The sequence below is a fragment of the Tympanuchus pallidicinctus genome, unplaced genomic scaffold, assembly GCF_026119805.1.
Source record: "Tympanuchus pallidicinctus isolate F22 unplaced genomic scaffold, pur_lepc_1.0 scaffold8, whole genome shotgun sequence".
Classification (NCBI taxonomy): Eukaryota; Metazoa; Chordata; class Aves; order Galliformes; family Phasianidae; genus Tympanuchus; species Tympanuchus pallidicinctus.
In genome coordinates this window covers 39,291,750-39,307,720 of record NW_026294802.1, presented here as the reverse complement: position 1 = coordinate 39,307,720, position 15,971 = coordinate 39,291,750, and the positions used below count along the sequence as shown (strand labels likewise).

Sequence of the window (15,971 nt, the reverse complement as noted above, 5' to 3'; positions counted from 1 at the left end):
CTATAAACAGGAGGAGGAACAGTTGTTTACGAGTGTAGATTGTGATAGGACAAGGGGGGATGGTTTTAAACTGAGACAGGGGAGGTTTAGGTTAGATATTAGGAGGAAGTTTTTCACTCAGAGGGTGGTGATGCACTGGAACAGGTTGACCGAAGAGGCTGTGGGTGCCCCATCCTGGAGGCATTCAAGGCCAGGCTGAATGTGGCTCTGGGCATCCTGGTCTGGTGGTTGGTGACCCTGCACACAGCAGGGGGGTTGAAATTAGATGAGCGTTGTGGTCCTTTTCAACCCAGGGCATTCTATGATTCTATGACATCACAGCAAACTACTTTGCAGCCAGCCATGGGGCTCTCTGCCTTCTGTGCTCTTCCCAAATCTCACTCTCACAGCCAGTTTCTCCTGGCACGGGGCTGCCATGTTTCTCACCATACAGCAGTGTTTGCTTTAACACAGCTCGCTTGGCCAAAAGCCTTTCTCCTGTGTAGATTAGAGAATGTGTGATCAAAGGGCAAAAATAATGCAACCATTAAGGAACACTCTCCTTTTACACCAACTCCAGCAATGGGAGTTTCATCTTTGCTCTTATTGACAAACGAACATATCTCAGTGCCTTAAACTGTGAATAGTAAGTGCTTTCTCATTAACTGAGTTGTGGTGAAGCAGATGCTCCAGACACACTCAAGCACACAAAGCACAGTGTGAGCTTTGAAGAAGAAGCCAAAAGACAGCAATGCTGCAATACACAAAAGTTTATTTTTGTCTTTTCTGAAGGCAAAATATAATAGAACCTAACATCAATGAATTTTGTACAACGAAACAGTTTTTATATGAGAACAGACAATCCATGAAGATTTTTTCAGTCTTAGAACTGCTTCCCTTTTTTATCATGCTTTCTTGTGGTCAACCAAATGTTGGCACAGCAGATGTCGTGGCAGTCAGTCAGCGGCTGCTCCCTCAGATCCTCGTCAGCTGGTGCCACAGGCTGGAGGGCAGGATGCTTTCTACTTTCTCCATCACAAAATTCAAAGGGGCAAAGAGGGTGCTGAGAAACTGCAAAGAAAGCAGACACGCATTCAGATCAAAATCCTGGAGACAATACTCAATGCAAAGCTGTCCAACACGACAAGCTCTTGCTGTTTGCTTCTGTAAAACCCTCTAAGCATGATCAAAATTAAGTAATTCAAGCATAAAGCCCTTATGCCAAATTCTGAGCCTTGTGCATCCCCAGATTTCTTGGTTTTGCAACCAGGCAAGAGAGACTCCATTTTTACAAAACTTAAAGCACTGAACTACAAAAGTCCCCCACATCTCCCATCCCAGGCTCAGGCTCACACTGAAACAACTGAAAACTCAACCCCAAACCAACTGAAGCATGAGAGAAAGGCTCTCCCATCACTGCAGAATTTGTCATGACCTGCCACAGACAAAATGTGCGTCTTCAGGTTTGAAATGGTTCTCTGAGGTGTCATTAACTAGGATTCATCTCCATGTCCTCCTCCTACTGTGGCGCAGTCAGTAACGGAAGAAATTTTAATACATGAATATCACGACAGACATGACAAAATCAAATTAATAAAGACCAGTTTAGCACGGGAAAAAAAAATATTGCAAATTGTGCACCTGAGAACAGAAGTAGTCACATACAGCTATTCTGGGGCTCTGTGTAGGCACAGGAGCATACAATAATATGCAATGTTGACCACCTTGAGAATGAGCAAAGGCCAGTGTCAGCTCCCAGCACTCAGTCACCAGAACTGGTGACTGTGAAATACCGTAAATTGAGTTTTTGTGAAATGCAGTAAGCACCAATTTGCTGTAAAATAAGCCTGGAGTGTGATGATGATATTACTTCTGTGAAATGCTTTTGAGATTGGCCAGCATAAGAGAAAGAATAATTTTGAGCTACTAAAACACAGTTTAATGCTGTCTGTGATATACCAGATAGCAGTGAATACCAAGCATACTGGAATAGGTACCTCAGTGCTCATAACCACAGCAATAGCCAACAAATAGCTCCTCTTTTAGTTAGAAAACCAGTTACTTATGAAACTACCTTCCTTAAAACTGAAAGGGAAGAGCCTCAGCTGGCAAACCCTGTTATTCTGTTCTGATACAACTGCATTTCAAAGAGATATCTGCCATGACTTTCTGCAATCTCATGTCCCTCAGCTGCTTTTCCCAGAGCAGACAGCACTGTGAGCCTTTCCGAATTAAAGTCTTTTTGTGAGTCACTGAGTGAATGTCACATGCTCTTCCTAGGTAAAAGAAAAGCTAATCTGCTGTTTGTGGTGATTTTTGAGGATGGAGATCCACCTAAATCCAGTCACTATAGCTGCTAACTGACATAGCAACTGTGTCAATGCAGGTTCAGAGATCTTCGGTAATCTGGTAATTTTACACACACAGTGCAGCCCATGCTTTGATTCTGTCTGTGCTTACGTTACTAGTCAGAAGCTTTATATGCTCTGATAGGCAAAGCTTAACAGTCACATACAGAGTCTTGTGGTATCTGTTCTGTTAATATCAATGGCAGCTGTTCCATACACAAATGAAGAGAGTCTTCTAGTCTTTTTCTAGTCTGACTCTACCCCTGAAATGGCTTTGGAGCTTGCAGGCTTCACACAATTCAGAATCAATAGCTAGCACAGCACCAGCGTCACTTCTCATACCTCTGTCTGGTTGCACTCAGCGACCACAGGCAGGTGAGTCAAGTTCACACAAACACACTGCCAAGTTTTGTCTGTTCCGGTAGCCTACAACTGCCTGTTGTAGGCACATGAAGTGCAAAACCTCATCACGCTGCCAGTTTGACACACAGCCCTTGATTCAGGACACAGGGCTGAAAAGTTCAGGGACAACTGCAACAGGCCATCAACTGCCAATCTCAGAAAACTGAAGATTACATGGAAAGGGCCCTCAAACGGGTCACGCATTGCAAAGACTCAAGGAGAGGAAAAAAAAAGCTTAACAAAGAAGTTTAAGAACATATGCCTGAATTTCATACTTACTGTCCACCAAGTGCATACATACACATTTAAGAAACAGGAGAAAGTAATCATGTTTCAGCCCCGAACCCCACAAAATCAAAAGCACCAGAGACACAAGACCTACATCAGGTACAAATATGTTTGAGAAAATATATTATTGCAGAGGATAATCTGTATTTGTTGAAGGAGGAGACAGAATTTTGACATCCAGCAGCTCTTCAAGAAATTGATGTCTTTTCATATCCTAGAATATCCTACCAGGGCAATGATGTCCTTGGCTTTGCAATGAGAAAAGCATGTCAGCACTATTCATGGCCTTTCCCCCTCAGTCTCCAACTCTTACTAATCCTTGGTGGATTACAAAAGCAGAATTAGCGCACAGTTCCTTGGATGTAGTTAAGAAAAGTTATGAAGGAAATACTGAGATTGCTTTTTTCATGGCAGTTTGGGGAAGGAATGCAAATTTCTCCTCATTAACAACACACTGTGTTTCTGCTTATGTGAAGAGTTTTCATTGCACTGGAAAGCATGGCACCTCTACACAAAAGGGGATACTCACTGCTTTTGCGAAGACCCCCATAAGCTCTGGGAACTGATGTGTCAGGAGAGCCAGCATGGCTGTGAAAGAACATAGGCCAGCAGTGAAGAGGATGAAGAAGGGAAGCTCTTTCTTGGGGTAAACTGAAACTTCATGAAATGCTGCAGGAAAAAGAAGGAAGAATGCACTGTATGTAAAAAAAAACCAAACAACATTCTTACCTGGTTTAAACAGCCACAGTCATGACTAACATTATGGGACTGATGTTTTAATTTGGAAAGCCTATTAGATCTCAGTTTCTCACTGTCCTTTTAATTGAATGCAATTAAAGGCTGTGGACAGGTATGAGGAATCTATTTAACAGGTCTGTATCTGCCACAGTATGTTAAGCCCTTCCCTGCTCAAAGCCAACCATTCTGCAGTGAAATGCATTTCCTGTGCTGCAAGAGCAAAACATGATACTCTGTGTACATTGCTAAAAGAGTCCCTCACTTCTAGAATTTGAAAAAGAAATATGAGTTTTGCAACTAGAAAGAGTGCTGAGCTATTCTGCATGACTTTGTCATTCCTAAATCTCCTGACACTCCACCCTCCCCTGCTCAGTATCCCTCTGAGTAAAGCAGGCAAAACACTCTAGGAGGTGTTGTTATAATTAGGCTGATTATAATGGGGTGGGGAGTCGCTGCTGGTTGCCAAGCGTTTCTGCGTAGTATCAGTGAGAATGAACTGGGAAGGAGAGCCTCGGAGTGGGTGGATTTCAGCCCTGTTCCTCTCACCTTGCCTGTACTCAGACAGGCTCATTAAAAGTGGCAACACATTTTTTAGCCCAAAGCAGAGAGGTTATGACTGAAGGACGACTAAGAGTGCAAATGCCCTCAAAATCGGTGCTCACGGCAGAAGCAGACTTTCACTTTTTGTTAGAAGAATCTTTCTCTGTATCGATTCACCCCAGCAGAGAATGCGAGTGAGGAATCTCCTTCCTTGGATCAAGTCATATTTATCCCCTCTGCCCTTGTGCGTGTCCCATGTGTGCTCACACAAAGTCCCACTGACTTCAGTGAGAAAACATGTGGGAATGAAGTGTAACTGTTTGCAAGGACTGCTTCGTCTCTTCTTCTGCATTCCTGCACTTCACTGCAAGCACTGCAAATAGTTCCATTAGCTTGCTCTGAAACACTTGCTGAGGGCTGGGCCTGTCTTTATAGCCATATCTAGTTGAGCACGGGGAACTCTGCTGGCACGCTGCTAATACATGCCACAAATGTATACGATAAATGACTGAGGTAATTTCAGTCTCTTTAGAATGGCACACACATCACTACACATGGAGAATCCTTTCTTGTTATTTCGGATTGCTTTTCAGAAGATGTCAAAATAATTTGTCAGAGTAACAGCCGTGCTAATGATCTGGCAGTCCAAAGACAGGCTGGATCTTGCCTTGGAATGTAAGTAGCTAATTTGACTGCACAAAACTAACACCGCTGTGCAGCCGTGCTCTTGGTCTGATGTGGTGTTTCCTAGGTAAATGATCAGACATATTTTCTACCGTCTTGGGAAGAGAGAATTAGCAAGATCTAACAGATACACACCTCCTTGGTAATCTCACTCCCTATCTCCACGCTGCTGACAACACTAAAGATAGCTGATCATTATGACTGATGGCCTGAAACTGCCTTTTAAACAACTGTGAGCTCCAGAGGTTTGCTGTCACCTGATTGCTCTACTTCCCACTTGAAAATCATTGGGAGCAATCAGTAGTGCGTGATTCAGATGAACAATTCCTTGGTGTCAGTGATAAGAAAAGTTGAACGTACACGGTAGTAGTTCTCTATCTGCAGTTTCTGTACAAATAGGGTAAGGGTAGAAAAGATGTCCTTTTTCCAGTGGATAGGGGATCATTCTGAAAGCTGGAAAGAAAACACTGTGCATTAATGACTGTGATTGTGGTACTCACTGGAGACATGTAATTGTCATTACACTTTTGAAGAACAAGCAGAAAAAAATTATATTTGGTTGCAACCAGTATATATATTGCTTAGCTAAATGTCAGAAAGCTTTTAATCCTGAAGACACAATTCCTTTATTCTTGGCAGTGTAAAGTAAGACCATGTTACAGGTGCATAAATACATGTTTGTAAGATATTAGCCCAATACACTTAAAATCCTATAGGAAAATGTACAGATTTTGTCATAGAATTTCAAGCAAGACAGGTAATACCGATCAGACAAGCCCAGGGAAACAGCTTTCCAACGCAGTCATGTTTCCATTTTATATTTGGCAATCAAAGATTAATGCTGAATTATTAAAACCAGGTTCCTCAAACGCATTCTGACCAGATAAAGTCAGGTTTCTGATATAAATCTTCAGGTCATGGACAAAACAATACTTAATCTTATAAACTTTTAAAATTGAAAATAATAACAGAGAGGGAGGGAAAGGCATTACTCAGTCTGGCCTGTGATGATGTCATGGGCCATCTGAGTGATGCTCGTGTGGTTTATGGAAACATCTATACTGACTGAATTACAGCTCTGCAATCAATGCATCCCTTTCCATTATCCGATATATAAATCTCACTCTTAAAGTGTAACTGATGTGTTTTTCTCACTATTCCTATGAACATCAGTCACTGCAGAAATATTTTCCTCAGCAAATGTCCTAGAAGCACTGTATAGTTATTAGGTACAGCAACCCCTACATGATAATATTGCTCACAAGACAACAGAAGAATTAGTTTAAAATACATAAACCCCCAATGTTTTCAGTTGTGCATGTGGCATCTGAAATAACACTAGCCATAATTTTTTTTGATAACTGTTTAAAGCAGGAGGAAAGAAGGCAGAAATCCTCAGAGCACAGTTACAGTATGCCAGTGCATCTCCAGCTGGCACATGGCATTCTTGTATTTGAATACGACTGAATATTGTTATAAAATAAAAGCATCATGCTTCCAATTTCAATATTTGGATTGGAGCCAATCTATACGACAGGTGTACGACTCAAATCAACATCAGCCACTGCTCTGTGGGAGACTATTGAGATAGATCTTAACACATTTTTGCCTGTTGTCAGAAACTTCTTAAACTGAGATAGAAAACTAAAGATACGCTGTTCCTTAGCTCTCAGTAAGTGGAAGATTCATGCTTCTAATTGCTTGTGTGGAATAAAACTACCTACCTAATAATGTTTTTTCAACAAGAAGTGCAAAATACTGTTGAATTATGAGACTCTCTTTGAAAGCACCTACAAGCTCTCCATGTAGCTAGTGAGTAGCTGTGAAGCTAGCGCGATCTTCTTTACTGTTAGAACATGACCTTGCTAGAGGCTGCCTTAATTAGGAGTGACCTCCCATAAGGGGTCACCTTAGCAGCACTCATAATGTACCCCTAAGTGACTGATTGGCTTAAAGACAGCACTTAGTTCTACCTGATTTCTACAAGGTTAGAACTGAAGAGTACATACATATGGGCATTAACTTCCTACACACAGGCTGCTGAAGTGAAACTGGTGAATACATTCAGAACAGCTCAATTTAAAGACATGACAAGCACATGAACACCTAGAAAGAATGTGATGGCAACTGACCATATATGGCAGGCTGTTGGTACAAACATGTGCTTAATTAAATTCATTTCCTCTGTCATTTTCCACTGGATTTAGCTTAGAATCAGACAGAGATAATAAGGAAATCTTTGTCAAGGAAAGGACGTAAGAGTGACATAAATAGCTTAGTATATCCTTGAATATATTACTTATTTACATATTACTCATATTAAGATATGAACCGAAAGTTATAATTATTTGATTAAATCTGAGTGAAAACTTTAAATCCATGGTCATTTTCATGCATGAGGGAAACCTGAAAAACAGTCTTAAGGACGTCTCTCGCTGAAATTACTGTGCAAAAAAAATTATGGATTTTTCTTCACAGGTTATGCAATAACAGTAATTTACATCTCGCAGGCTAGCTAATAGACAAATATTTCATAATGAATTACATATTCAGATTGCTGAGGCAATGAAGAGAGGAATCAGTTTGAACAGTTAGATGGAAGGCCTTCAGGCACAGATGACAAGAGCTCGTACTTGGCAGGATAACTGCAATGTAACCAGCCTCCAGTGCCAAAAGCTGCTCCTGTAAGCTACCCCTTAGGCACTCCTCAGTTTAACAAAGGTCTATTCCCACCAGCACTGGGAAGCAGTGTGCCCAGGTGGCCAAGGCCAATGGCATCCTGGCTTGTATCAGGAATGGTACTGTGAGCAGGACTAGGGAAGTCATCCTGCCCCTGTTCTCTGCACTGGTGAGGCCTCACCTTGAGGACTGTGTTCAGTTTTGGGCACCTCAGTACAGAAAGGACATGAGGTGCTGGAGCAGGTCCAAAGAAGGGCAACAAGGCTTGTGAAGGGCTTGGAGAATATGGCCTGTGAGAAGAGACTGGAGGAACAGGAGCTATTTAGTCTGGGGAAAAGGAGGCTGAGGGGAGACCTTATTGCTCTCTTCCAATGCCTGAAAGGTGCTTGCAGCGAGAGTGGGGTTGTTCTCTTCTCACTGGTGACAAGTGACAGAACAAGGGGAAATGGCTTCAAATTGTGCCAGGGTAAGTTTAGGTTGGATATCAGGAACCTTCTCTACTGAAAGGGTTGCTAAGCACTGGAATAGGCTCCCCAGGGAGGTGGTTGAGTCACCATCCCTGGATGTGTGCTCTGGACGTGGTGCTCAGGGACGTGATTTAGTGGAGGGTTGTTAGGGTAGTAAGGTTAGGTTGTGGTTGGACTCAATGATCTTTAAGGTCTTTTCCAACCTGAGCAATTCTATGATTCTATGATTCTATTCAGGATTCCCTCTAAAATACTGTTCAATAACGATGGCATAACAAGGTGTTGGGCTAAAGAATTTCTGTAAGCATCTGGAAAAGAAGTAATACCACAGAAGGATTGCTAGTGAAAAAAAGCACAGGGAAGGAAGCCGTGACAACTTTTAAGTTGCATTTCAAGTGGTAACTTCCTTTCAGTGGGAATTATCATGGTGACAAACTGTATCTTTCTAAGAAACTGAAATGAGAATAGCAAATGGAGGAAGGAAAAAACAGTTGTGTAATAACATATGAAAAAGCTGAAAGAAAGCAGTGGAAAGTGCAGCAGAAACAAATGGATTGGATTAGGGAACGAACAATCAGCATTAAAAAAGCCTACAAAGGCTGACTCTAAATAGTAGCTTTTAATTCCCTGGAACCTGAAAAGAACATGTCTAAAAGACAAGGATTAGATCTGACCAAAGGTCACACTCCAACTTCTTACTCATAGCAGGGTGATCTTCTAAAGCTGATCTGGCTGCTCAGGGCGATGTCCAGCTGAGCTCTGAGTATCTCCAGAGATGGACATCCCACCACCTATCTGCAACCTCTTCCAATCCATCACCACTTTTATTCTAAAAATACTTTTCTCATGTTTAGATGAAATTTCTTGTGCCAAAACTCGTGTCTACTGCCTCCTGTCTTTCCTTGTGCCCTTGTGACTTTGACTCCACCTTCCATGCTATCCCTATCAGGTGGTTAAAGACACAGTTAGACCCCCCTTCAACTACAGGAAGTCTCTTCCAAGCTGGCTAAAAACAGCTCCCTCAATGTCTTTCCTATGTCAGCTTCCCAGGCATTCTAGTTGTCTTCCACTGGACTCACTCTATTTAAAGAGAAAAGAAATCAGAAAATACCATCTTGTTTTATACTACACATTGGTCTTTATTTGCTTGTAAGGCACGTCCATAATTTGCCAAAATCAAAATTAGTGACAAACAAATTCCTGCAACTTCAGGATGAGGAAGGTAAGTTATTAAGCCCTTATTCATGAGTAAAAAATTATGTCACAAAGAAGATGGGAAAATATGTTTGGTGTTACACAAAAAACAGAATCCAAGACTTCAGAAACTTTTTTCCCATTAAATGAGGCATTTCTGATTGAATTTCAAATATTTCAGTGTTAGTGAAATATAACCGACCTGCAAATCCTCCTCATTCTATGCTTTACAAAATGCTTTTATTTTCTCATGACATTCAATCAAAATAATTGATCAGCTTCTTTGTAAGAAAAAGGATTACTTACTGCCTTCCCATGTACAGTGTAAGAGATTCAATGCTCCCTCTACCCTTTTCCAGTGTTGAAGATGAAAGAAAGCATATGCTATTGCTTCACTGTCCCCTCTCTTCAGAATATGTTCGGGGGGCAGAATTAAGCTTTTCATTTCTAGGAGGTACTGCAATAAAAAAGCAGAGGACAGTTATTTCAGAAGTAATAAAAAAGCTGCCTGCAATTCTACAGCGAGTACTGAAAGGTCTGTTTCCCTGAAGTGCTTCATTTCATAAGCGTTTCATCAGATGCGTAACATCACCAACTGCACTAGCAGATAATTACTGAATTATTGCCAAAGCATGCGATATACTGACAGATGGCTCATGTTGTGCTCTTCAGCTGGAGTGGGAGGACTGTGGAGGATTTCAAAACGAAATGTCTCTCTTATCAAAGGGGCAGAAAAAGAAATAAGCTCAAAGCAGAAAAGAGGCTCTAATTACAAGAGCTCTTTAAATTAGAAGCATTTATAATATATTGAAGAAGACATTAAGCAGTTTGAAGCTCCTCGCCCTTCTCTGAGGAAACAGGCAGTACTTTGCACACAGGCTGCTTTAATGCATTGCCATCATCAGGTTACCAGGCCTGCAAGTGCACAAGGTGAGCGGACAGCAGGGCTACCAGCATTTTACAAAGTAACACCATTTACTTCCAACACAATGGAACAAATATCAGATTTCCAGGAAAAAAAATAAATACAGCAGTCCTTGATGTTTAAGTTAGCTAACCAAAACACTGAAAACAAAAAGTGAAAATGAAATGCACCAGTGACCAAACCCACAAACAATTCTCCCCGTTACAGGATCCCCTAAAACAGCAGGTGAATGAAGTACAAGTGGGATTCATGCCATAAGACAGAGCTCCTGAATGTTCTTCAAGCAGGTGACTTTCCTCCTTCCCTGCCCCGCCAGTCAGACTGCTGCCAGGTCAGAATTCACCTCACTGCTGGTGTTTCTTCCTTCCTGCTAATGGAGGGGAAAGATAGAATGGAGGGGAACAGACACATCTTGTTTTGGCATGCTTTAAAGGGGAAAGAATGACAGACAGAAATTGGAGGCTGCTGAATCAATCGCTGTCTGTCAGTTCTCCTCTATGAAGCAGAATATTTCCCACCTTTGCAGTACTTTTTCTCCAGGAAAACTGTTGCTCTCTTCCAGGACTCCCTAAAGCAAATATTCTGCCCACTACTATTTAATACTAGGCTATTTAAAGGCCATTTAATACAAAAGGCAACAAGAAGCAGGTGGGTCACACACCACATGGGCAGACCCTGACATGGAGATGGGATGAATTACAGGAGACTGACTGTGGCAGAAAGAAGGATTACAGAGAAAGGAGGGAGATGAGATGGCTCCTTTGGCCACTAGGATAAAGGTATAAGGCTGCAGCACTTCTGGGGAAAAAAATCTACAATATTTACTGACAGGCTGGCTGTTTTGGAGTAGAAAAATGGAGTTAAAGATGAGGAAAAGGCTGCAGATTTTAGACAGGGATTGGCAAAATTAAAAGAAGGTATGAAAGAAAAGGTATGGACAATCACTAGCAAAAAGAGAATAAGCATGCAGCCCCTCTACTTTAGAGAGGTCTTTCTGTCTACATACTGGTCTCTGCCTTGGATGGGAAGAATGAGGGCTGCAGAATCTAAGGACTGCCAAGAACTGAGCACAGGCTGGAAGGCAACTTGGCACACAGAAGTGACAGTAAACTTTTCACACTGCTGTCAGATACAGATTTGTGAATGGGAGACTCCAGGGCATCCTTGCACACTGGCTCTGTGATGTGTGAAAGAGGAGAAAAGGAGAAAGGGAACAAATGAGAATTCAAAATCATCCTTGAAAAAAGGAAGAGGAAAGGCCAGAGGGGGCTGAGAATCAAGTTGGCGTGATGTCATGGAGGGCATCCTAAAACTAGACTCCTCTCTGCCAGAAGCCAGGAAGGAGCTGGAGAAACAGGCTCAAGATCTGAAGGGAACAAGATCAAAGCTGAGAACTAACTGACAGCACCAGGAAACAAGTAAGTGATTCAAAGAGGAAAGAAAAATCACACATTTCTGATGCAGGTTATTATTAAAGGAGGGCAAACTAAATTAGCAGTGGGAGTAACATGTGTGATACCTCAACTTTCTATAAAGCCTTTCAGAAAAAAATTGGGAAATCTGTAGAACAGGTAGGAGAAGATGCAATTCAGTAGGCAGGGCAGTATAAGAAGGGATTAACAGAGGAAGAAAGAATGGTATAAAAATCTGATGTGAGGAAAGGAGCTGCCAAGCTTACAGATATACAGAAAATTTTCTTATTTGCTGCCTACATGACCTTGCCACCCTTTTAAAATCCCATGCCTACTTGTTGACCAGAATGGAATATGGCTGCAGAACTGATATCTGTTCTATTAATTTAGAACAGAACTCTCAATTCTGTATTTTCTTGCAAGAGTAAGTGAGAAGTTTTCAATATTTAAATATCTCAGTCAAAGGAAGAGAAAACAACATAAAAGCCATGAAAATATTTATAAGGAAAAAGCAGGAATGAATGTCCTACCTTGAGGAGTGTTAATGCAAACATGCAGATTTTGTTGTAACACACTGCTTGTTATTAGTGATCAGTGATCAGCACCTAGCTAGACTGATCATTAAGAAGGAGATATGACTGCCCATAAAAATGAATTGATTTTATATTCTAGAGTATGTCATCAATTCCTGTGTTGCTGTGTTTTTAAGGAGAATTCATGGGCATTGAGAGCCCTTTCAGCAGTAAATTGGCTTTTTACAGCGCATTTCTGAAGGCTCTGTCCAGAGCACAGACTTACAGGAACTAGGTTTCTATAGTGGTATAGGTACAAGAACTTAGCATACAGATAAAAGCCATAGCAGTAAGAAATCCACTGGGCCTTACAAGGAGACCACCAACACTCTGGATAGATTCCTCACTGAGCTGTGCCTGCTGATACACTGACTTGTGAACACAACCATGATCTTCACATTTTAAGCAATAAAACGTTACGACATCTTCAATACTTTGAGTACACAGGGAAGACAGGAAACTTCTGTTGTCCTGACATGGCTCTGAACCCAAGTGTGGTTCCTGTGTTGAGGAAGCATTAAGCAATAGGCTAAGAGAGAAACTTTGCAAAGAGCTCTCAGCATAAAGGGAGCATGGAGAAGGCAAGCCCTGCACATCTCCATCTGCGCTTCTTTTCAGTGACAAAGGAAGAAGCTTAATTAGAACAGGAAATAATGCACATTATCATCATTACAGAGTTATCATTTTCCTTTAAAAAAGGAATGAGCTCAGAGAAGACAATTGATAAAAGCCAGAACAATCTAGCCTTAACCAAAATGTGAGTTAATACTTGTGGTGCCCAACTATTTCTGTCACCATCAGATGTCACCCAGCCCTTCTCCCCCACACTGTGCTGGTTTGGATTTTGTGACTCTTCTTCGTTTTTTCCTGCACTTTCTTTTCCCACTCCAAGCTTCTCCTGTCACAAAGCTGTCAGTTAGGAATTAAAAGGGGAACAGTATTTTTCACGTAGCTTCTGGGCAGGTTACTTGACACTGTAAAAGCAAAAACATGAACCAAAGTGTTCAACTATAGCTAGTCTGGGCACAAGTGGGAATATACCTTTTAATGAGCCTTGGGAGGATGACAGTGGAAGCTAATTTCATTGCTATAATGCCTATAGGTACAAACATCGTGATAGCACTCTGCTAGCACTTTCTTGTCTGTGTGAAGGGTAATAAGGTGGAGTTCGTATTTTCTTACTTGAATTGACTGAATACACATTATTTGTTTCATAATATTGACTGCACTCTCGCTATTTCTCTGCTGGGACTGCCTTTAACATTCCAAATTAACAAGCTACTTCAGCGCCCATTTATAAAATAAATCTATATAAAAGAAATCAATCTAAGGAAGGTTTTTCCTCAGTCCTGCATCTTGCCTCTGAAATTATAGCTCAGGCTGTAAATAGGCAATAGTCACTCCTGCACCTGTGACAGCAGCCCTCCAGGCCAGAACACGAGAATTTAACATTGTTTGAACAGGAACTCTCTTCCTCCCTTTGGGATGAACAGCACAAGCTTCATACAGCTCAGAAATACTGGATTCTACATGCCCAGAGAAGCCAATTGTAGGTCACACAGCAAGTTCACATTGGATTGATGGTAATTAACAAGACTGGCCTTTTTACTGGAGATACAAAAACAAATCACTGTCTCACTGAACAGTTACAACCCCTCTTTAAACATATCTGGAATAGTTTCTCTGTAATATCATGGGGTGTGTAGAGTGGATTCCTTTCCCATCTGCTAAATAAATTTGTTTTCATTATTTGTTTCTATTAGCAACTACAACTTACTAGAAACCACAGAGCATTCAAAGACACACAGTCCTCATTACAAATAAAATAAAGAAGGTAAGAAATAAATAATAACGAATGAAAGGGAGAAGAGGTAAATCTTTAGAAGTATTCAAGTTAATGGTTGGTTATATTCTTTTATGAAACACTCTATACACAAAAGTGGCATTTCTTTAAGGAACAGTAACATTTAGACAGTCTGAATCTTCAAATTCAGGCCCTGGTTTACATGGCCACCCCACACAACTGTGTGCAGGGCACAGTTCTGACTCAATTTTAAGAATCATATATACAAACCAACACTTGTTTTCTCTCCCTGCTAGATTCAAAGATCTTATCAATAACACATAAGATTTTTTTTGGTTGGGAGGTGTGAAGGGAGTTGTAAAGATGAGCTTGAGAGAAGGGAGCCCAGCAAATCAACTGAGGAAGGGTGTTCCAGTAGTGAGAAACATCTCATAAACAGCTGTTGTATTTTATTAGCATTTACTTGGATTGCTGCATTACAAATAAGTGGGGAAGATCCAAACACAACAGATAAATAATGCTGATGAAGTCTTTTCATACACCCCACAGACTATGGACTGCCATGACCCTCTTTTTTCTGCACCCTCTAGAATGGCAATCATACCTCAACTGTGGCACTAAAACCATTTTTTGTTTTACTGTTGATTTTTTCAGCAGCATTGTTGTCAGACACAGTCAGCACATTTCCCTGGGACCAACACTGCCATACAGGATGCTGTACTAAAGCAAAGGTATCCCAGACTACAGAATCTCTCTTAAGACAGAAATGGATGGAAATCAGACAAGTAAGCAATACAATTTGGTATGATTCTTCTCTTAGTGGAAATCAAAGCTCTCTGCTTTGTTATCTTTCCTGCTGTACTGCTGACTTATATTGGCTATTGATATGCTTTTCTTCCACTAAAATGAATCCTGAAAATATTCTTCCTGGTTAACTGCTTACTGTTTAGAAAGTTAACATCTGCCATGGTATAAAAGTGCATTTTGCTGAAGCTGAGCTGTTTCAGCAACATAAACAAGACAACCTCCAGAGACAGAGGCAGTATCTTTCATCAGGTCAGCCAGGTCAGCTGCCCGGCTTCCGAGATGCATGTGGTAAATTGCTCTGAGCTCTGTATTGCCTTGGTTCACCCAAAAACCCATTGCCTTCATGTGTCACATCTCGACTCCTGCCTCATTCAAAAACAATGGCCATTGATTAGCTGTAGCTGAGGCTTAATGGACAGATCTCTGGGAATTAAACTGTCATCAAAACATACTTAAAAAAAAGGAAGAGCCCTGTGCCAGAAGAATATTAATTGCTGGAAGGAAGGCTAAAGAAAGGCTTATGCACACGCTGGCCCCTAGACAGAAGATAGGTGGTTTTACAAGGTTGCTTATGTTTCTTATCTCTGTGTAAAGATAAGAATCTGGGACTTAGAAACTCCTTCTTCTCAAAGAGTTCCTGTATCTTCTTTGAACACTTGAAATGAAGTGTAAAAACTAAATCTGACCTCTGCAGTATTGTTATGGAACAATGGACTGGAGTCTGGATGTGCATCTCCTATGGAAAATCAGCAGCACCGCAGGAGTCCAAAGTTTGACAGAAGCCCACAAACCTGCAACAGGCCAGTGGGAGACCTGCTCAGCCTTTGTTGCTAAGCACAGCAACATCTCTCAGTGTGTTCAGGCTGTGTCCCCTGCTCCCTCCTCGTGTCATCATCTCATTAGCAGAAGTCTGCTATTTCCAGTCAAATGGCTCGAAAATGCATATCCAATAACAATCTTTTTTTTCTGTGATAATTCTAAATTTTAATGATTTGCACTGAGAATGGTAAAATTATCTTTTGAGACCATAAATATACCGAAACATTTACATTTTTTTCTATGTAACAGTGTAGCCTCTTTCAAAGATTCTGCTGAGATCTTTGCAAATGCTTTTAATAGTATATCAGTTTTA

The 15,971-nt window shown here is 41.1% G+C and overlaps 1 protein-coding gene across 6 annotated transcripts in view; it reads right to left on the bottom strand.

The window, feature by feature from the left end:
* Nucleotides 1-734: 734 nt before the first annotated feature.
* The window catches only part of ST7 (suppression of tumorigenicity 7), a 134,108-nt gene continuing 118,871 nt past the window's right edge, over nucleotides 735-15,971 (bottom strand). For all 6 annotated transcript variants that reach the window (XM_052668454.1, XM_052668459.1, XM_052668456.1 and 3 more), the window contains exons 12-15: nucleotides 9,626-9,776; nucleotides 5,340-5,432; nucleotides 3,547-3,686; nucleotides 735-1,050 (exon numbers count right to left, since the gene is read on the bottom strand). In XM_052668454.1, the coding sequence (XP_052524414.1) occupies nucleotides 955-1,050; nucleotides 3,547-3,686; nucleotides 5,340-5,432; nucleotides 9,626-9,776 (480 nt within the window). In that variant the 3' untranslated portion in view covers nucleotides 735-954. The remainder of the gene's footprint in view (nucleotides 1,051-3,546; nucleotides 3,687-5,339; nucleotides 5,433-9,625; nucleotides 9,777-15,971) is intronic.